General features: G+C 40.1%; 1 protein-coding gene across 2 annotated transcripts in view; it reads right to left on the minus strand.

Annotated features, from left to right (window-relative positions):
- Positions 1-2,070: 2,070 nt before the first annotated feature.
- SCG3 (secretogranin III) overlaps positions 2,071-18,600 on the minus strand; it is a 33,022-nt gene continuing 16,492 nt past the window's right edge. For both annotated transcript variants that reach the window (XM_055320196.1, XM_055320195.1), the window contains 3 exons: positions 17,227-17,358; positions 6,776-6,856; positions 2,071-2,391 (listed from right to left, as the gene is read on the minus strand). In XM_055320196.1, coding sequence (XP_055176171.1) covers positions 2,273-2,391; positions 6,776-6,856; positions 17,227-17,358 — 332 coding nt within the window. In that variant the 3' untranslated portion in view covers positions 2,071-2,272. The remainder of the gene's footprint in view (positions 2,392-6,775; positions 6,857-17,226; positions 17,359-18,600) is intronic.

Below are 18,600 nucleotides of genomic sequence, written 5' to 3' on the forward strand. Positions count from 1 at the left end.
AAACAGTAGTTGAATGCCCTTGTCTTGAATTTCTCGTTTGTTCATAATAGACATAATCCCTGACGTTTTGACTTCTCTTGCTGTTATCATTTTTGATATAGGGTGATCTTTTGATCGTGCTTTGCTACTACCTGACGAGAGGGAGTTAGTTGGCAGAGGAGAAAACAAAAAGAAAAACAAAGGAAGGGAAAACGTTGTGTATGCAAGGCAAGGTCTAGGCCTCTCTGGAGGAACAAGAATTTAAAAAAATGTAAAGTTATCATGTTGTTTAACATGAGTTGGTCTTAAACTTGGGAGTAACCCAAAAGATAAAAATCCAAAAATGCTACCTAAAAGATGTACTATAAGCAGAAATTTAAAATTAAGACTACCATCTTAAAAAATATTCTTCTTAGTATTTCGTTGTTGCCTCAGGTCTACTCTAAGAAGTGTCTGGCCAACACATCTCTCTCCTTCAAGTTATTTAAAACTCAGGATTCGTTGTGGCCACAGTTGAACTGTGTTGGGTCAGAGGACTTTAGTACTGCCTTGGAGGAGTGGACTGAGTCACAAGAAAGCAGGTTTGAGGCCCAGTTTTAACCACTTACTGGCCACCCGAGTTTAAGCACACCCTGTGCCCTTCTTTTTATGAACCACTTTCCTCATTTCTAAAACAGGGCCGATGATCTCCCTTTTGTCTTGGCTACTGCTGGGAGCTAATGAATGTGTGTCAGAAAACTACAATAAACCCCTAAACAAATGTCTTATTTAAAAATAGACTGCATAGATATCTAGATTAATTGTAGAAAAGTAAATAGATCAAATGCTTTAATTGTAGCCAGATTTTTTTTTTCCCTGATGTATGAGCAGCCTATTTGGACTATAGAACAGGGGTGAAGTAGTTGGTCATGTTATCAAAGATGACATTAAAACAATCTGACTCACTGTGTTTGGCAAAGATAGTTTGGGCAGAGGTGTGTTTAGTTCCTCTTGATGCTCACCAGGGAGTACTGGCTTCTCTAGAACATACTGAGTTTAGTTTTTGTGGGTGTCAGGCTTTGGTTTTTGTTTATTTTTACAACTCTAGAGAGAATGGGGAGGAAGAGCAGTGGTTTCCTACTTGTGAGAGCCTCTTACATTACAAGTTCCCCAGCCCTCACCAAAAAGTAGATACCAAGTAGAGACAAGTATCAGAAGGTCATTTGAAGTCATGAAAGCTAATACTCAAAGCATTATATAATTTTTAAGATTCCCAACTGAAATATTGAAAAATATGTTATTACTTTATACTGAATAATGCATTTTCAAAGCATTCTTTGGTTTGGAACCATTGCCCATTAACATTTTGGGAGGACCTTGGGCCACTGTATGTTGTTTCCAGGGCTGTGTTTGTGATGGCAGCTGAAGAGGAGTTGCAGGGACCTGTAAGTTCATTAACATTTTCCTCCCGGAAAGCTCATTTCCCAACTTGGTCCACAAAGAAGGGAATGACTGTTTTCTCTACTTCGGTTCTACTACTGGGCCCTCTTGCTCTCTGTTGAGAAACCTTGGCCTGGATTAAATTCAGTTTAGATAACTCAGATCTGCATACATTCATAGTTTTACTTTGCTTTTGTAGTGTTAATGACCTCATTTTTCTTCTTGGAGAGCACATAGTCTTCTCCACTAATAATCTCCATGTCTGAAAATTCAAGAGTGGGGAGATATTGTTAGTGAATCTGGCCAATCCTATGCTTATCTTTCAGGTTCCTTTTTGCACCACTGGGCCTGATAACCAGTAGGAACAGCCAAAAAAAAACCAGAGTTATCCTTTAAGCTAGAGAGGCTTTGAGGAAATGTTAATTTATTTTAACTCCCAAAAGGGAACTGGTAGTGGAAACATCTTGTAACAGACATATTCTATGAGGTGCTTTGGTACCCAGCATGCCTTGAAAACAGAACCTCCTAATTCCTCACGAGGTGCCTATGGGTGTGACACAGTGGGAAGAAGTGACAGTTTCAAGTTCTGTCCATTACAGGTTTTCCAAAGCAATATATCTCTGGTTATAAAATGTAAATCTATAAGGAAATAAGGATTCTATATACAAAATCTTAGCTTACATACGACTTTACTTTTCAGATAGTTTTTTATGGCAAGAAAGCTGTGTTTAACCACTTCTAAAAGGTTAACTACTGCAATTTCATCACTTTCTAATAATCCTTGGGTAAAATAACTTCAATCACAAAATTAGAAGAAGTGTTATAAGCTATGTTTTCTGAAACAGTCTAAAGACTCCTGGATCTTTTGCCATTTTTACAGGCTGCTGTAAATACGCTTGATGGCATTGGCTTCTTCTTTATCAAGGATGCCTTTCTCCACATAAGCATCAGCTTGTTGGTTGATGAAGTCCCTCATCTTTGAGAGGTCATAATCTGGAAAACATCATTAGAGTATCATGAGCAGAGATCAGGAAAGAGACATCCCATTATAATGATGACCATTAACTAAGAAGCTTTTTATGCAACAACGCCAACTACCATTCCATCCCCATCTTTCACATTGGATAACATATTAAGTCTTGGCATTTGTTCAGTCTTTACAGTTTAAAATCCTGTTTATATGTATTATATTATCTCATTTGCTGTCCATCATCACACCTGCAAGGTGTTCAGGTGGGGAAGGATTCCTCATTTGACCATAGAGGAAATAGGCTCACAGACCAGGGCTGTGCAAACTTAATATTAATACCAATCATCTGGGGGCTCTTGCAGATTGGTATTCAGTAGGTCTGAGGTGGAATTCCAGATTTTGCATGTTAAATAAGCTCCCAGGAGATGCTGATGCTACTGGACCAGGAATCACATTGGGATAATAAGATCCTAAAGCTTAAGTGTTGAGGATCACATGGTTAGTAAGAGTTACAAACAGAACCAGGTGTTTCAATTTTCTGCAAATGTTATACAGGTTAAGTGACTATTGATATAACCCACGTTTTTTTTCAAATTAAGAATTACCATGATTTTTCACACTATGATTTATGTGCATGGAGAAAAAAAATATATGTATGTATAGAGTTTTTTTTTTTTTAAAGAGAAGCCTCTTTACAGCTCTTCTGTCCTTCTTAAACAAAAAAACCTGTGTAAACCATCAAACCACCCATCAAAAACAAAGTGATCCCCCAGTAAGGAGGATGCCCGTGGCATGTTTCTGAAGGCTTAAAGAAAACCCACATCCTCTCTTGATGCTTATTGTCTTAAAAAATGGAAAATACAGAAACACGGAAATAAAACTTAAATCATCTGAATTGTATTAATCATATAAATAGCCACAGTTGGTTTTTTCTACTTTTTTCACTTTTCAAATATATCTCAACCCAGAATTGAGATCACAGTAAATATACAATCTTATTAACGAGCTCCTTTCACTTCACCCAGTGAGCATCAATATTCTTCAGCAACACCACTTTTAATGGCTACATACAATGCATCCTCTGGATGTACCAGAATTTATGAAGCATGTCTCTTGGGGTTAGACATGTGGGTCTTCCACACCATGGCGTACTTGGGGAGACCTCCCTGCCCAGATTTTGAGTTGCCTGGAGCTGAGTTTCCTTGAGAACAACACTGTTCACCTTGGCTATAGCAGCCCCTGGGACAGAGCCCTGCCTTCTATCAGGTTGTGAAGAAGAAAAAAAAGGGGAGAGAGAGGGGAGCAAAAGCCCAGAGCACCCCAGGAAAGGAAAACTCTAAAGAACATCTCCGTAAGTGCCAGGTGTTTATCATATCAAGTGAGTGGAGGCTTAGAGAAAGCCTGTTTCCTCCCCACCAAGAAAGGCATCTGCTGCCTTTTGAGGGCTTGGGCGTTAAGATTCAAGAGATAACTGTCAGCCCTGGGCACTTTACCACCATCATCTGACTCGCTCTTCATGAAATTCCATGAGGTAAGTGAGCATTAGTAACCCCATTTCAGACATGAAGAAACGGGCCAGACGAGGTAAGTCACTTGCTTGGGTCATGGCCGAGTCAGGCTCTGATCCCACGTCTATTTGTGGGACAGTCACTGCTTTGGCCATTCTACGGCCTTGAAGCAGTGAACATGAAGCAACTATCAGGTGTAGAAGAAATGCGCAGTAAAATGCTCGCGGTTTTTGTTGTTGCTGTTCTTTTTCAGTTCCCTTACTGTCAGGACAAAACAATATATTTGTGTGCTCCTCACAAGCTTCCTGACCGGCTCAAGGGGTACAAAGAGGTGTGTCTTGATTATCACTGGTTCCAATTACTACTGGCCCTCCCGAGTTGGTTGCAGGGTCAACATCTTTAGTGGGACGCGGGGCAGCCCAGGGGCAGATGTGAAGAGGTCTGGGTGATATGAAAGACAAACAGGAAAATACTTAGCTTTCTTCTGAAATGGAAAAACTGCATCATTAAGACATGGCTGTCACTATGTCTTTTTTTTTTTTTTTTTTTTAAAGCACAGATCTTATTTTTAAGGGTGCATAAAGTTTTATTCTCCTCCTCTGCCTATCACATGGCCTTCCTTTTCCTGGATCTGGGAAGGAGACGCGGTCACTCAGACCCCTGCCTGGCAAAGGGCATCGCAGAGGTTAAGGAAGGTCAGAACTAATAGAGCTAATGGGCTCCCCCTCACACAGCTGCAGCCACTGCCGCCCCAGGAACTAGATCCCCACCCACTTCACGAGATGACCGAGGTCAAGCAGAGCACATATGAAGGCAATGGAGGAAAAGCTCTCTGCTTCTGCCTTTCTGCCTTCAGGAGGGTACCCTGGATGTCACCCTCACTTCCTAGAGGCAGAGGGGAGCATCGAACGCAACACCATCTTTCAGAAATTTGCTCACAGCGCCTACAAGATGCAAGCGCTAGTGTATCCGTGCTTCCCCAGGTTGGTCATTTCTGGAAGTGGAAGAAGATTAGATCGCAGGGTGTTGTGGGTTATGACCAGGAGTCTGGTTCATGTGAATCAGCAAAAGAAAGAAGTACTCCAAATTGTTGGGCCATAAAATTAACACTGGCTTCAGAATGTATTTTGGTACCTACTGTATTAGATTGATCCTAAGATCAACATCTTTTTGATTTGAGACTCTTCACAGTCCCTGATGGCACATTATAATTTTTCTTCCTTAGTGGTATATGAAACAATGGTGTATTTTTCAGTCAACGACAGGCTTGATAAAATATGGTTTCTGTGAGTTTTAGTGGAACTGACAGCCTGGAAATTCACACCATTTTGAACCACATTAAATAAAATGTGTGGAGAGCTGATAATTCTTTCCATCTCACTCCATTTAACAAGATCTCAGGCTGAAGAGGGGCTAAACAGATCTCGTTCTCCCACTGTGCTCTGTCTCAGTGGTTCTCGAATTTGGCTACACAATGGAATCGTGGGGAAGGGGAGTTAAAAATACTGATGCCTGCATCCTTCCTCTTTCTGCTATAGTGGTCCTGAGATGCCACCTGGGGACCAGGAGCTCCACAGGTGATCTGAATGCACATTCAAGTTTGAAAACACTGCTCATCTCATTTTAAAAGCATCACTTGGCAACTGCTCAGCCAAACACCGGGGAGTCTTACTGACTCCTCTCTCCCCACGTTCCTCTCCTCTCAAGTTTCTCCATTCTTTATTCCTCTGCCTTGGTTTAAGCCCCATCATTTCTGCTCCAGATCCTTGCCTCCAATCTCTGTCCAATCCTCTGGGGTCCTATTTCTTCATTCTGTAACCACATTGCTGCAAGATAGATTTCTTAGTTCTTAACCTAATTAAGCCCTAATTTGGGCTCTTCTGACTAAAACTTACCTCCTTCGCAGGGTGCACAAGCTCCTTCCAGATCTGGCTGCTACCCACCTCCCCAGCTCTGGCTGTAGGTCCTCCCCACAAACACCCAGTGTTCCTGGGAAACCGAGTGGCTCCGGTTCCCAGAACGCGTGACTCCCTTTTGTTCCGTTATGTCTTGGCACCCAGTGTTCCCTATGCCTTCATCTCTTGTCACTCAGCTTTACAGCAAAGGCTTTTCTGCAGACCTTTCTCCAAGTGCTGGCCATCCCTGCAAAGAGATGGGCCCTCACATTTGTACTACTACACCTGTCTGTGATGGCAGTGAGCAGGGCCACCGGTAGCTCCAGTGATGCTGGGAGCTCCTTGGTGGGCCATAGAGGGCAGGCGGAGACTGCATCTGACATTTCTACATCTCTGGTACTCAGAGCAGAACCGAGTCTCATTCTGTGTTTTCGGGAAGTGACAGCTTTTATGATTGCAGAGTGCATCTCGTGTGGTCAGAAAATGCCTTTGTTTAAAATACTCTAAGGGCACCTGACATTCAGTTAAGCATCTGGCTCTTGATCTCAGCTCAGGTCATGATTTCAGGGTTGTGAGATTGAGCCCCATGTTGGGCTCCATGCTGGGCATGCAATCTGCTTAAGATTCTCTCTCTCCCTGCCCCTCTTCTCACCTTGCGCGTGTGCACACACACTAAATAAATATTTTAAAAATAAAATACTCCAAGGAAAGTCCAAAGTGTTAATTATTGAACGTGGTTGATGAACACATGGGGATTCGTTATGCCATTCTCTCTACTTTTGCTTGACATTTTTTACAATAAAATGTTAAAGAAAAGGTCTTTGCTTGAGAGCCTGCTTTGAAAAATAAGGAAATGGAAATTTTATTCCTGCATCTGCATTCCTGAATCTTTTGGGGCCCTGACCGGAGACTTTAGCCCAATTTCATTGTGAGAAACTTTATTTAACAAGAATCCCTGACAAATGGGGTGAAATTGGTAATTTACAACCATATTAAATCCTTACCTTCTTTATTTCCTTTTTTGTTATGTTTCTTCAACCATTCAATATTTTTTCTGATGGCTTCCAAATAGGCTTCGGTTTTCCCTGGAAAAGGGAAGAGAACCCATATCAAACACTCATAAACTATCACTGCATTTCTTTCGAAAGACCACACTCTTGTTCGGAACCATAAACACTGACCTTGTGGAGCATTTGTGAAGTGGTGTCCCTAATGAAGTGGGGTGCATATTTGTGTGCGTGGTGGGGAGGAATGTCGAGAATGGGTAGGGATAGGATTCCAGGAGATAGGATCAGGCTCGTGCTAAGGAGCCATTACACACACTCACATACACACGCGCGGTCTGAGGTCCTAGCAGAGAAGAGTTTTGATTCCGTTCACTGGATAAGTGGATGTCTTCAATTCTCAGACTGCATCATTTCTGGTTCAGAATGGTTCTTCAAAACTGAGGAGTATTCTCAGGTCAAGAATTAAATCGGAGTGGCAGATACTGCAAAGCTTCCATCAGCAAATAAATGATGTTAAGTATGTCTCAGTTTGTGGCTTTGTATAGGCCCTTATATAAGTCTTCTGCCCAATCTGGTAGGGAGCATGGAAAAACTCAGGTGAAGAGGTGACCTGGGCCTCCTTTCAAGGTTTGGATGTGAACCTTAGAACACACTCTAATGGACGCCTGGGTGGCTCAGAGGTTGAGTGTCTGTCTTCGGCTCAGGGCGTGATCCCTGGGTCCTGGGATCAAGTCCTGCATCAGGCTCCCCACAAGGAGCCTGCTTCTCCCTCTGCCTAGGTCTCTGCCTCTCTGTGTCTCTCATGAGTAAATAAATAAAATCTTTTTAAAAAAGAAAGAACTCACTCTAGTAAATTTCCCCTGAATATAAACACTGTCCCATGGGCCTCAGGTGCAGCGAGAGAAAACTAGTCGGCACTGAAGTGCCTGCTTCACGATGCCCTTTATATACACTGGGGTCTGCAAGTGGGTATTATCAACCACTTAGAGATGAGGAAATTAGCACTCAGGCCAAGTGACTTGGCTGAGGCCACACAGGAAATAACCAAAGTAGAATTTAGACTCTGGTCTTACCAGGTTTCTGCTACCTACACTATCTGAAAGAAAAGCTCTGTCTTCAGATATGGATACTGACGTGGCCTAGTCTTTTTCAAAGAAAGCAACCACACCTGAAACCAGGTGAGGTCTCTAGTACTCAGAAGGTCTGTACCAATGGACCAGGTGGTCTGGAGGATTCCAGATGGCCCGAGAAAAGCCTTCAAAGTCCAAGAGCTCCGCAAGAAGCAATGGCTACCAAAGTTCAGTGGTGACTATGGATTCTGTGCCCCCTTTGAGCCCTGTTACCTCTGGTGTACTGCCCAGACTTACTGAGTTACCTGTACTGTGTGCTTAGGATGTGCTAAGGGGTGTGCTTTGCGCTCCAAAATGCGGTTATCTCTTTTACTCTTCACAACAACTTCTTAGGGCAATCTCGTTTCATCCCCACTTTACAGATGAAGAAACCAAGGTGAAGAGAGACAAAGTAACATGCTGAAGATCATATGGCTAGCAATTTGGGGAGCTAGGCTTGAGCCCGGGTGCATCTGACTACAGACCATGAACAGTAACACTGCCTTTGGTGTTCCAGTTACTGGAACTGGTGTTCTGGTTTCCACTACAGCATTTACCTAAGTGATCTCCTGAGTGAGCATCTTTCTTCCTCATCTTATAAGCCCATACTTGTACCTCACCACTGGGACTCCATGTTATCTGGACCCCAAAAAAGCACAGAGAAGCTCTTGTGCAAAAGCAGTGAATGGAGAAGGGAAGAGATCCACGATTTTCAGCTCCTATTCACTGCAACCACCTGTATAGAAAAAGTCTTTATTTCAGTGCTTTGTTTTTAAGAATGTTGGAGCATGTGAAAGACCAAGTCCTCCTGGCTGATGTTATAACATTACAGTGAATATACTGAAATTCATTGTCTGTTGCCTGTTTGTTGAGAAGGTCAGTTGGATTTGTTAACATAAAAACAGTGTTCTCTATTTCAAATTAACTCAGATAGAAACGGCATTTTGAACAAAGAAAGAAATCTTAGTGTAGACTATTTCTAAAGAATGCAGCTTCATTGTTTTTTCAGAGTTTAAATCAAATTAGTAGCTCTTATAGGACTAACAAATAGATAATTTGTCATTAGCACACTAATTAGGGCTTCTGAAACTTTTGAGAATGTTTGAAAATAGTCTGTTATTTAAATGTTAAGCATTTGCCCCACAATCTTATTTATGATATATTATCATGTGGAAAGCTTAGTCAAGGAAAACCTGGGTCACCTGGGTAGTTCAGTCAGTTAAGCATCTGCCCTCAGCTCAGGTCATGATCTCAGGGTCCTAGGATTCAACCCCACATTGGGCTCCCTGCTCAGCAAGGAGTCTACTTCTCCTATTTCCTCTACCCCTTTACTGTGCTCATGCTCTCTCTCTCAAATAAATAAACATTTTTTAAAAAGTATTCAACATACGGAGAAATAAAAATTAAAAAAAAAAAAAAAAGGAAAACCTGAACTTAACCTCTGTATAAATACTGTGTTAAAAGTCTGAATTATAAGAGCACCTGGGTGGCTCAGTCGGTTAAGTGTCTGACTCTTGGTTTTGGCTCATGTCAAGATCTCAAGGTTGTGAGATTGAGCCTTGCATTGGGCTCTCTGCTTGGCAGGGAGTCTGCTTAAGATTCATTCTCCCTCTCTGTTCCTCACCTAATGATGGACAGAATTGGTAGATAAATACCCAGTTTCCTTTTGCTTCAGGAACATTCCATACAGCCTCCCAGAGATCCCCAGTGGGACTGAGCCCCAACTGTCCACAACTGAAGCCCACTTGTGAGTCCACCTTACATGAGCTTCTTTCCTCTCCCTGTCTCATATACCTCTTCCCCCCAGTGGTGTTTCCTGGGGTCATCTCCAGTCAAACTTGACTTCAAATCCTTCTCTCGGCATCTGCTTCAGAAGGAACCCAACCTAAGGCAATTTTAAATGGGGGACTTGGCATCATCTTGTTGGGTTGCTTTTTGCTCAGGAACCAATTTCCTGAATGTTAAATTTTAGGGGCACCTGGGTGGCTCGGTTGGTTAACCATTTGCTCTTGGCTTAGGGTATGATCACAGGGTCCTGAAATTGAGTCTTGCATCAGGCTCCCTGCTGAGCGAGGAGCCTGCCTTTCCCTTTACCTCTCCCTCTGTGCCTCCTCCAGCTCATGTGCTCTCTCTCTCTCAAATAAATAAATAAAATCTTTTTTAAAATGTTAAATTTGGGATCCTTGGGTGGCGCAGCGGTTTAGCGCCTGCCTTTGGCCCAGGGCGCGATCCTGGAGACCCGGGATCGAATCCCACGTCGGGCTCCCGGTGCATGGAGCCTGCTTCTCCCTCTGCCTGTGTCTCTGCCTCTCTCTCTCTCTCACTGTGTGCCTATCATAAATAAATTTAAAAAAAAAAGATTTAAAAATGTTAAATTTTAAAAAGTATGAAATGCATGAAAGTAATTTCATTCACCATATTGATATTACCAACCCATAACAGAATGAGTTTACTGCAGCTTATAGGAATCTATACCGTAATCCATAAAAAAAAATACTGTCTTATAGATCATAACAACATATGATTAGGATAGTTTCTCTAGGTTTTTTTTTTTTTTTGTGATAGTCACAGAGAGAGAGAGAGAGAGAGAGAGAGAGAGAGAGAGGCAGAGACAAAGGCTGAGGGAGAAGCTGGCTCCATGCACCGGGAGCCCGACGTGGGACTCGATCCCGGGTCTCCAGGATCACGCCCTGGGCCAAAGGCAGGTGCTAAACCACTGTGCCACCCAGGGATCCCTAGTTTCTCTAGTTTATTTATTGTTTAGGATTTATTCATTTATTTATTTATTTATTTATTTGAGAGTGAATGAGTGTTGGGGGAGAGGAATAGGTGAGAGATAATCCTCAAGCAGACTCTGCAATGAACTCAGAGCAGCACTCCATCCCACAACCCTGAGATCATGACCTGAACCCAAACCAAGAGTCAGATGCTCAACCGACTGTGCCACCCAGATGCCCAGTTTTTCTAATTTAAAATACCCCCATCCTCCTCATCCCCCTCTTTTGCTTTTTTATCCATTGCACTTATCACTTTCTACCAAATCATATAATTTATGTGAGCTTATTGTCTTCCTCCCTTAGAAATATTTGTTAGCTGATAAAGCCTGACATGTAGTCTACCGATAAGTATTTGTCAAATAAGTGAATGGGTAAAGGCTTCTTAGATAGAAGCCAAATTGTAATCAGAAGGATACAATTTTTTAAAAGTATAAATGGTATAGATTTCTTTTTTTATCCAAAAAAATGAATTATTTGAAAAACTTGAAGTTTAATGAATTCTGAATGGATAGTTATAGCAGACACAATTTAAAATACCTACAAATAGGCTAGACATACTATATCCATATACCATTTAATCTTCACAGACCTCTATGAAATTAGCATTATTATTCTCATTTTACTCATGAGAGAACTGACACTTGGAGAGGTTAAGTGACACATCCAAGGGGACACAGCTGAGTAAAAATCAGAGCCTGGTCTTGAACCAGAATGAATCCAGAGCCTCTACTGCGTGTAGCTGGGTAAAATCCACCTTTTAGACTAAAAACGATTTAGTGCCTGTTGTTGTTAACAAGCTGGCCAACAAGGCAGTGGTTATCAATCTTGGCTGCACACTAGAATCACTTAGAGAAGATTTTTAAAAATCCTATGCCAAGGTTACTGTTCATACCAATTAAATTAGACTATCGAGAGTTGAGGCCAAGCATCATTAAAAAAAATGGTCTTGAGGGGATTCACATGTGGGGGAATTTTGGGAATCACTGCCACCAGCATTGAGACCTCCATACATTTACCAGAGTACTGGTGACAAGGTGAATAAAGTCAGGTGTCCCTCTGCTATTGGAGAGAAGCAGCTGGTTCCTGTTTACATTTTCTCTTCTCAGGAGCTATAAAGCAAATCTTTTATTTACACAGTGTGCAGTAAAAGCCTATGAGAGTCCACTTTGGAAAGCTGGACTATTTTTTTCAAATTTATTTCAGTTTCCTTTGGAAAAAAATAGCTCATGGTTGAGGTAATATGGCACAAGCTTTAAAACATATGCTGAAGCAGATGGGAAGAGAGCCAGAATCAAGACACAGCCCTGCTTTTCTGGCTGTTCTGGTTTTCAGCAGTGAAAAAGAAATACCCTTTCTTATACATCAATGGCCCTGTGATATATACTAACCTGATCTGTCCCCCCAGCCCCGTATAAAAACAACAACAAACTTGTAGAAATCAATAGAATTAACCTATTGAATACTGAACATACTAAAGATATTAGATCTTAAGAGTGTTTATAAAAATTAAGTTTGCTACCCTTAAAATTCTGTAAAGATTAAATGATTACAGTTTTGAACTGCATAAAACAAAGTAAGTGATAATGGTATCACAGATGCCAACATGGGCCTCACAGACATTCAATTCAAGAATTCCTGTACAATGATGACATTTTACCAGCCCCAAAGAAAAACTCAGATGAGTACTGGATAGGAGTCAAGGGAAAAGGGTTCAAGGCCTGGCTCTGCCACTCTTTGCCTAGATCTTGGGTGAGTCACTTCATCTTCTGAGCCTTGGTTTATTTATTTATAATTTAGGAGTAAATTCAAAAAAGAAGATTTATGGTTTCTACATATGGAAAGAAATTCTCCTTTGCTATCCTTGAAAAACCTATGTTGATGGTAGGTCTCCTGTGTCTGCCCTTAGCTCCTGGCACACTTGCTGACTCACAGGGGAGAGACTGGACTTACTATTTTTGGACATTCTTAGCAGAATGCCTTGGGCTTGAATAAAGGCACAGATTTTCTCCTCTTACGTTGCTTTAAAAATAACAGCATCCACAAGAGTTAGCCAATTTTTAATTAAAGAGGCTACCTTCTCTTTTCTGGTTTCTGTAAGGAAGATAGGGGAATGGTAGGCTATTTCGGTGAAAGATGTCTTAAAGATCAGTTTTTTCACCTGTTTCCATTATCTGGCCACAAACTTGACAAAGGACACCTTTGGAATGATTTTATGGATATGATAATGCTTATCTTATCCCTTGGATGGTTTAAAAAAAAAGTTTTTTTTTTCAGTGACTCATAGAGCAGGAGTGAATGAGTAAACATCAAATTGGCAAATAGAGCCGCACTGAGATAATGGAATAAAGTTTTAAAGTACATTTCTTTAGTCTCCAGAGAGCAATTTACTTGAAAACTTGGCAATTTTATAAATACTGTTGAAATTAGAATAAATTTGACTTCATTGGCATATCCCTGAATATAGGAATAATTACTGAATCATTCAAATGATTGTACCAATGAGAAATCAGGATTTTAAAAGATTATTCATAATGTGAATACCTGTAGAATCAAAGAGTTTAAATAGTCTAACTCAATTATATTCAAAAGTGGATATACCATTTTTCATCATTGGTAATTATATTTTTTTACATTAAACCTAAAGAGAGCCATGGAAACATGCTCTGTAAGTTGAAGGGTGATATAAATTTAAGGTATTATTGTTATTCCTATTCCCATTATTATTCCTATTCTTCACAGGATCCAGCATATGCTTGGCATGGTTAATAAATATTTGCTGAGGTTTGATGGGGCCATCACCCCACATCACCAGACCAAAACAAACTTTTTATAGATACTCATGACAGTGTGCTCTGCTTATAATTATTTTTTTAAGTGGTTTTAGCTGGACTATTACCTCATTCCTTGCTCTGCCCTGTAATGTCTTCCAACTTTCTCTCTGTTCTATATACTCCTAACTCATCAATCAGGAAGATATGTGCACATGTATGTAGCTTGTGTTATACTTGCCTACATATGGGTTAAGAACCATTCTCAAATTATTTCAAAGCTTGCTTGGGTCCTCAGAGGTAAGAATTAATTCTTATGTTACTTGTATAGGTCTGCTTCCTGAGCACAGTGCCAGGCATGCTATCAGGATAGATGTTTATTTATAATTGAATACATGTCTCAGGAAACCCAGTAAACCCTGTTTTTACCCACATGGATTCTTTTATTTTTCTGTCCAGAGACAATATGTGTTGTCTCAGTGGGTTTTATACAAACAAAACAGCCTCTGAAAAAGTACAGCAAAGCAATTGTCAATATAAAAGTATATGTCATAATATGCCCTTTTGGGGATTACATACTTTTCAAGAAATGTTGGCCCTTGGCTTAAGCTGAGGCTGATATTCTCTAAATTGTACTAAAATCAGTTTTCCTTATATCAGAGTAATAGGAGTCAGGGGTATGATGAATAAATTAAATCTCCAAATAATGGAAAGGAACTAATTTTAGCTCCAAATCCCTATCCTCTAATGTTTCATGAGAGCCATTGCAAACAAAAACGCTAAATGGATAGAGTTTTACTCTCTTTTCTCCCTATTAGTATCTGATGGAATTCCTAATGGGAAAAGAAATCTGACCTCATTAGTCTCTAAACACTCACATCCTAAATAGGAATAGTAGACTACCAAGAACCAACTCCTTTATGTTTCTTTTTTTATACAGTGTTTTCCTAAAATAGGCAGACACCTGTCAGCATCCATTCCCATGGATATTGGCATAGTGGTCATAGAAGGTGTTGTCTTAAGCCCTTATCATACTGCTTCTGCAAGTCAAGGGTCTCAGATATGGCTTACTGTCTTTGGGAAATACAGTCATTACACATGGGTTGCTCCCAGAGGAGATGACCCAGGTATGCTGGTTTCCTGTGGGGGTGAAGAGCAGTGCTCTGTCGGGCCCAATTCCTGGCTTTCTATCTCAGGTCACAGGACTCTTTTCCTGGTTAGCTATCTTTTAAAAGTTTACCACTCATTTTCTACCTCACATCCATCAATGTTTTTGAGGATGTGGAGAAATTGGAACCCTTGCACACTCTCGGGAGGAATGTAAAAAAGTGGAGCTACCTATGGAAAACAGGACGGTGGCTCCTCAGAAAATTAAAAGAATTAATATATGATCTAGCAATTCCACTTTTAGGGATATTCCCCCCAAATCGAGTGTAGGGTCCCGAGGGGATATTTGTACACTTGTATTGACAGCAGCATCATTTACAATAGCCAAAAGGTGGAAGCAACCTAAGCATCCAGAGACAAACGGACAGATAAACAAAATGTATATACATGCAATGGAATATTATGCAGCCCTAAAAAGGAAATTCTGACACATGCTACAACATCGATGAACCTTGAGGACAATAAGTGAAGTAAGCCGGTCACATACGATATGATTCCACTTATGTGAGGCTCCTGGAATAGGCAAATTCACAGAGACAGAATATAGAATGGTGGTTGCCAGGGGCTGAAGAGGAAGAAGAATGGAGAGTTTCGTTTAATGAATATAGGGTTTCAGTTTTGCAGGATGAGAAGAGTTCTGGAAATGGACAGTAGCAGTGGTAACACAATAATATGAATGTACTTAATGCCACGGAGCTGTACACTTAAAATGGTTAATATGATCATTTTTATGTTATATGTATTTTATTATAATTTTTTTCCTATAATTTTTTTTAAAAAGACATTCAAAAAAGTTTACCACTCATCCAGAGTAGACCGAGGGAAGTATCAAGGCAGTGTGACTCACTGGTCTACAGAGTCAGCAAACATGACATTTATATTACCAATTCCTCCCTTCTTATGGCCCTTGATAAACATTACTAATTAATCATCCCAAGTTCCTTCCTCCCAAGCCCAGATGCAATATCATAACCTTTCTCATAGTAGCACAGGCTACTATGCCAAATTATTAGAGCTGATCCATCAGCTGCATCGATGTAGGAGAAAATTGTGATGGTCTATGAAATCCGTGCTAGAGAAAAAAAATACAATGATCTAAAGTTTCATAAAATAGGAAAAATCAACATGAACTTGATATATTAAGAAAAAAATGATATTTCCTATCTCAAAAAAGTCCCAATAACTGAACTAGAGGCAGTACTTCTGGCCCACATTACTACTCATTTGAACCCATATAACCCAGTTTCAGGTTTCTATATTTTCTACAAAAAGGAACTAGTCTGTGAAGCAGGACCTATTATCAAGTATGAATATGAATATGTACTTGTTTCTATCTGTATGAGCAGGTGAGACTAGGAACCTGTAAGTAGGCCAAGTAGCCCCTTCAAAATGAAGAGAATACCATGAACATGAGCAGCTTTTGTGCTTCTTAGGTCATCCAGAAAGGAATAAACGGAGCCCCTCAGTTCATTAACACTAATGATTACACATAATAAATAATGAAAAGAGAGCCCAATGGCACATCTTCAGATGATAGATAAGCTGGATGTCACACTTCCCCTGGCCTTGAGAGAGCCAAAACTGGGGACCCACTCCTCCAGTTTCTATGGAATAAAATCTCTAGATGACCCTACTAATGAGACACTGATAAGATGTAAGTAATGTTCCAATCATACCATAGAAGTCAGTATATCATAACGTCAGAAAAATTAGTTAAGTTTAAGCCATCTGTTCACAACTTCTGGTAAAGACATTGAGTTTCAGCAGAAGAGTATCTATCTGAGGGGTAGATACACCTTCCAGGATGTAACGAGCAGACTTCATAATAAAAGGGTTTTGAACCACTGGACTGTGCAACCAGATTCCACATCCTGACCTGAAATCGAAGGGTTAGTGACTTAGAACTTGCATCCTCAGAGGGTCTTCTTTCTTTCTCCCCGCATCCCCTAACACCTCCCCCAATAGGGTCTTTTTCTTTAAGGCTGTAATAAAATCTCTAAAATCCTAGGAAGAAGTAAATTTTATACCACATAGACTTCTAAGGCAGAGTAGAAATTGGACCACAGGCATGTGTAAAAGGATAAAAACATAAGTTTTGTAATTATTGGGCTAGTTTACTGTGTGCTTTTGTGCTTTTTAAGATATTCAGGTTATTTAAGGAAATGTAATTTATTGGATTTGTGATTCTTAATCAGGTCCTTAAGAGTGCTTGTCTCATTTCAATCACTATAAATGATCGAGGAAATTTGCTCTGTTAAATCCATAAATTTTGGTGACTTTGTTCAATAAGTAGTATATGGCTATTTGGGGAATGTTAATTATGTTTAAAGAAATACTGCTTAATAAATTATAAATTAGACATTAAACAATGTACGAATGGTCATAAGTATTCTTCTCCAAGCATAAAAATCCACTGGACAGTAAAGACCATCAGAAGATGAAACCAATTTGCCATTCCAGGAGACTCAAGACTGTTAAAGAAGATTGTTATTCAAATAAAGATATCATGTGCTGAATCTTTTCTATACAGATGGTGCCAATTTCTCAGATTTGGTGGGGCTTGCATTTTTGATCAACTTATGTGTGGTGCCAATTTCATTGCCACCTTAGAGCTGTTGATTCCATACCTTTTGGCTCATCTGTCTTTCCTCTTGGGTTATCATCTTTTGTGGAATCTTTCAAGGTTCCATATTCCTTTTCCATCTTAGCTGCTTCTTCCTTGGTACTATCTGTTTCTTCATGACTCTTTTCTGACGGTGCTGTAATCAGATTGTGCACCCTGTGGTTATAACCCTATTTTCTATTAATTAATTCATAATGTAGAAATAAGCTTTATTGAAAAGGTACAGTTTAAGGTCGGATAATTTTTCAGGCTGAAAGGGATCTTAGTGATTATCTAGGCAACTTCCTCCAATTTTGCAGAGGAAGAAACTGAGGCCACAATGGGGAGAGATGTGAACTGAGTCGGCAAAAGAGCTGGGCCATAGCCTTAACTTGCCAGATTGTGGTTTAGTGTTCTTTCCCTTCTGCTACCATGTCGTTGGAGCACAGACTATTTTCTTTACTATAATCAGTGTAGGCAGTCAAGTAGGATATCTCAGGTCCCAAAGTAAGGTTGAATCTCCATTACAAAGTAAGATAACTCTGTAGTTGTTCAATTTCTCCATGATGTTGTCTTTTTGAAGAACACTCTATAATTCGGAGTAGCATCTAAGAATTTGGGGCTATGGCAAGACTTCTTCTGCCTCTTTCTTCATACTCCCTTATCCATGGTCACCCTACTACAAAGAAGAGAACTGGACCCTTGCTGTCAAGATGGGATTATCTTTGTTTACTTGTGTACTTAAATATAACTAATTTCCATATCAATTATACTTCAAAAAAATGAGAAAACAAGAATTGAAAAAAAAACTGCATTTCTCCTAACAATCTTATGTTGAATTAAAAACATCATAAACCTTAAAGTAGCTAACTGCTTGAAAGCAACTATAATGTATCCCTGTTGTAAGTAAAATAGGAAACGTCAAGCAGCCTAACAAATAGCTTTGCTTTTTCAATAAAAGGGTTATTACTATAAAAAAAGAGGAAAGAAGAAAGAAGTCAGTTGTTTCCTCATTATGCAAACATCCATTCCTAGTGCTGTGGTCTATTTTTTGATGTGCAATTTTTTTCATAGTTGCAGTACAATTTTGTTCCTTGCTTTTGCCATTAACATCATTACAGAAAGATGTTTCCAGGTTATTAAAAACTACTTGGAAACATCATTTTAAGGTGCTGCATAATGTTCCATAAAATATATGTACATAACCTTTGTGATAGGAACACAAGATTAAGCATATGAACGTGTAATTTTTGTCTTTTTGTTCCTCCCTCCCCCCTCAAAGCAAGCTCCTTTGCACAGCTTGGTTCCGTAGTGTGATGGGCAGAGATGCACAAGTGAAGAAACCAAGAGAAGGGGGTAAATCACATTACCCAGGGGCACAGACTGTCTCAGAGGAGAG

The sequence above is a fragment of the Nyctereutes procyonoides genome, unplaced genomic scaffold (assembly GCF_905146905.1).
Source record: "Nyctereutes procyonoides isolate TBG_1078 unplaced genomic scaffold, NYPRO_anot_genome, whole genome shotgun sequence".
NCBI lineage: Eukaryota > Metazoa > Chordata > Mammalia > Carnivora > Canidae > Nyctereutes > Nyctereutes procyonoides.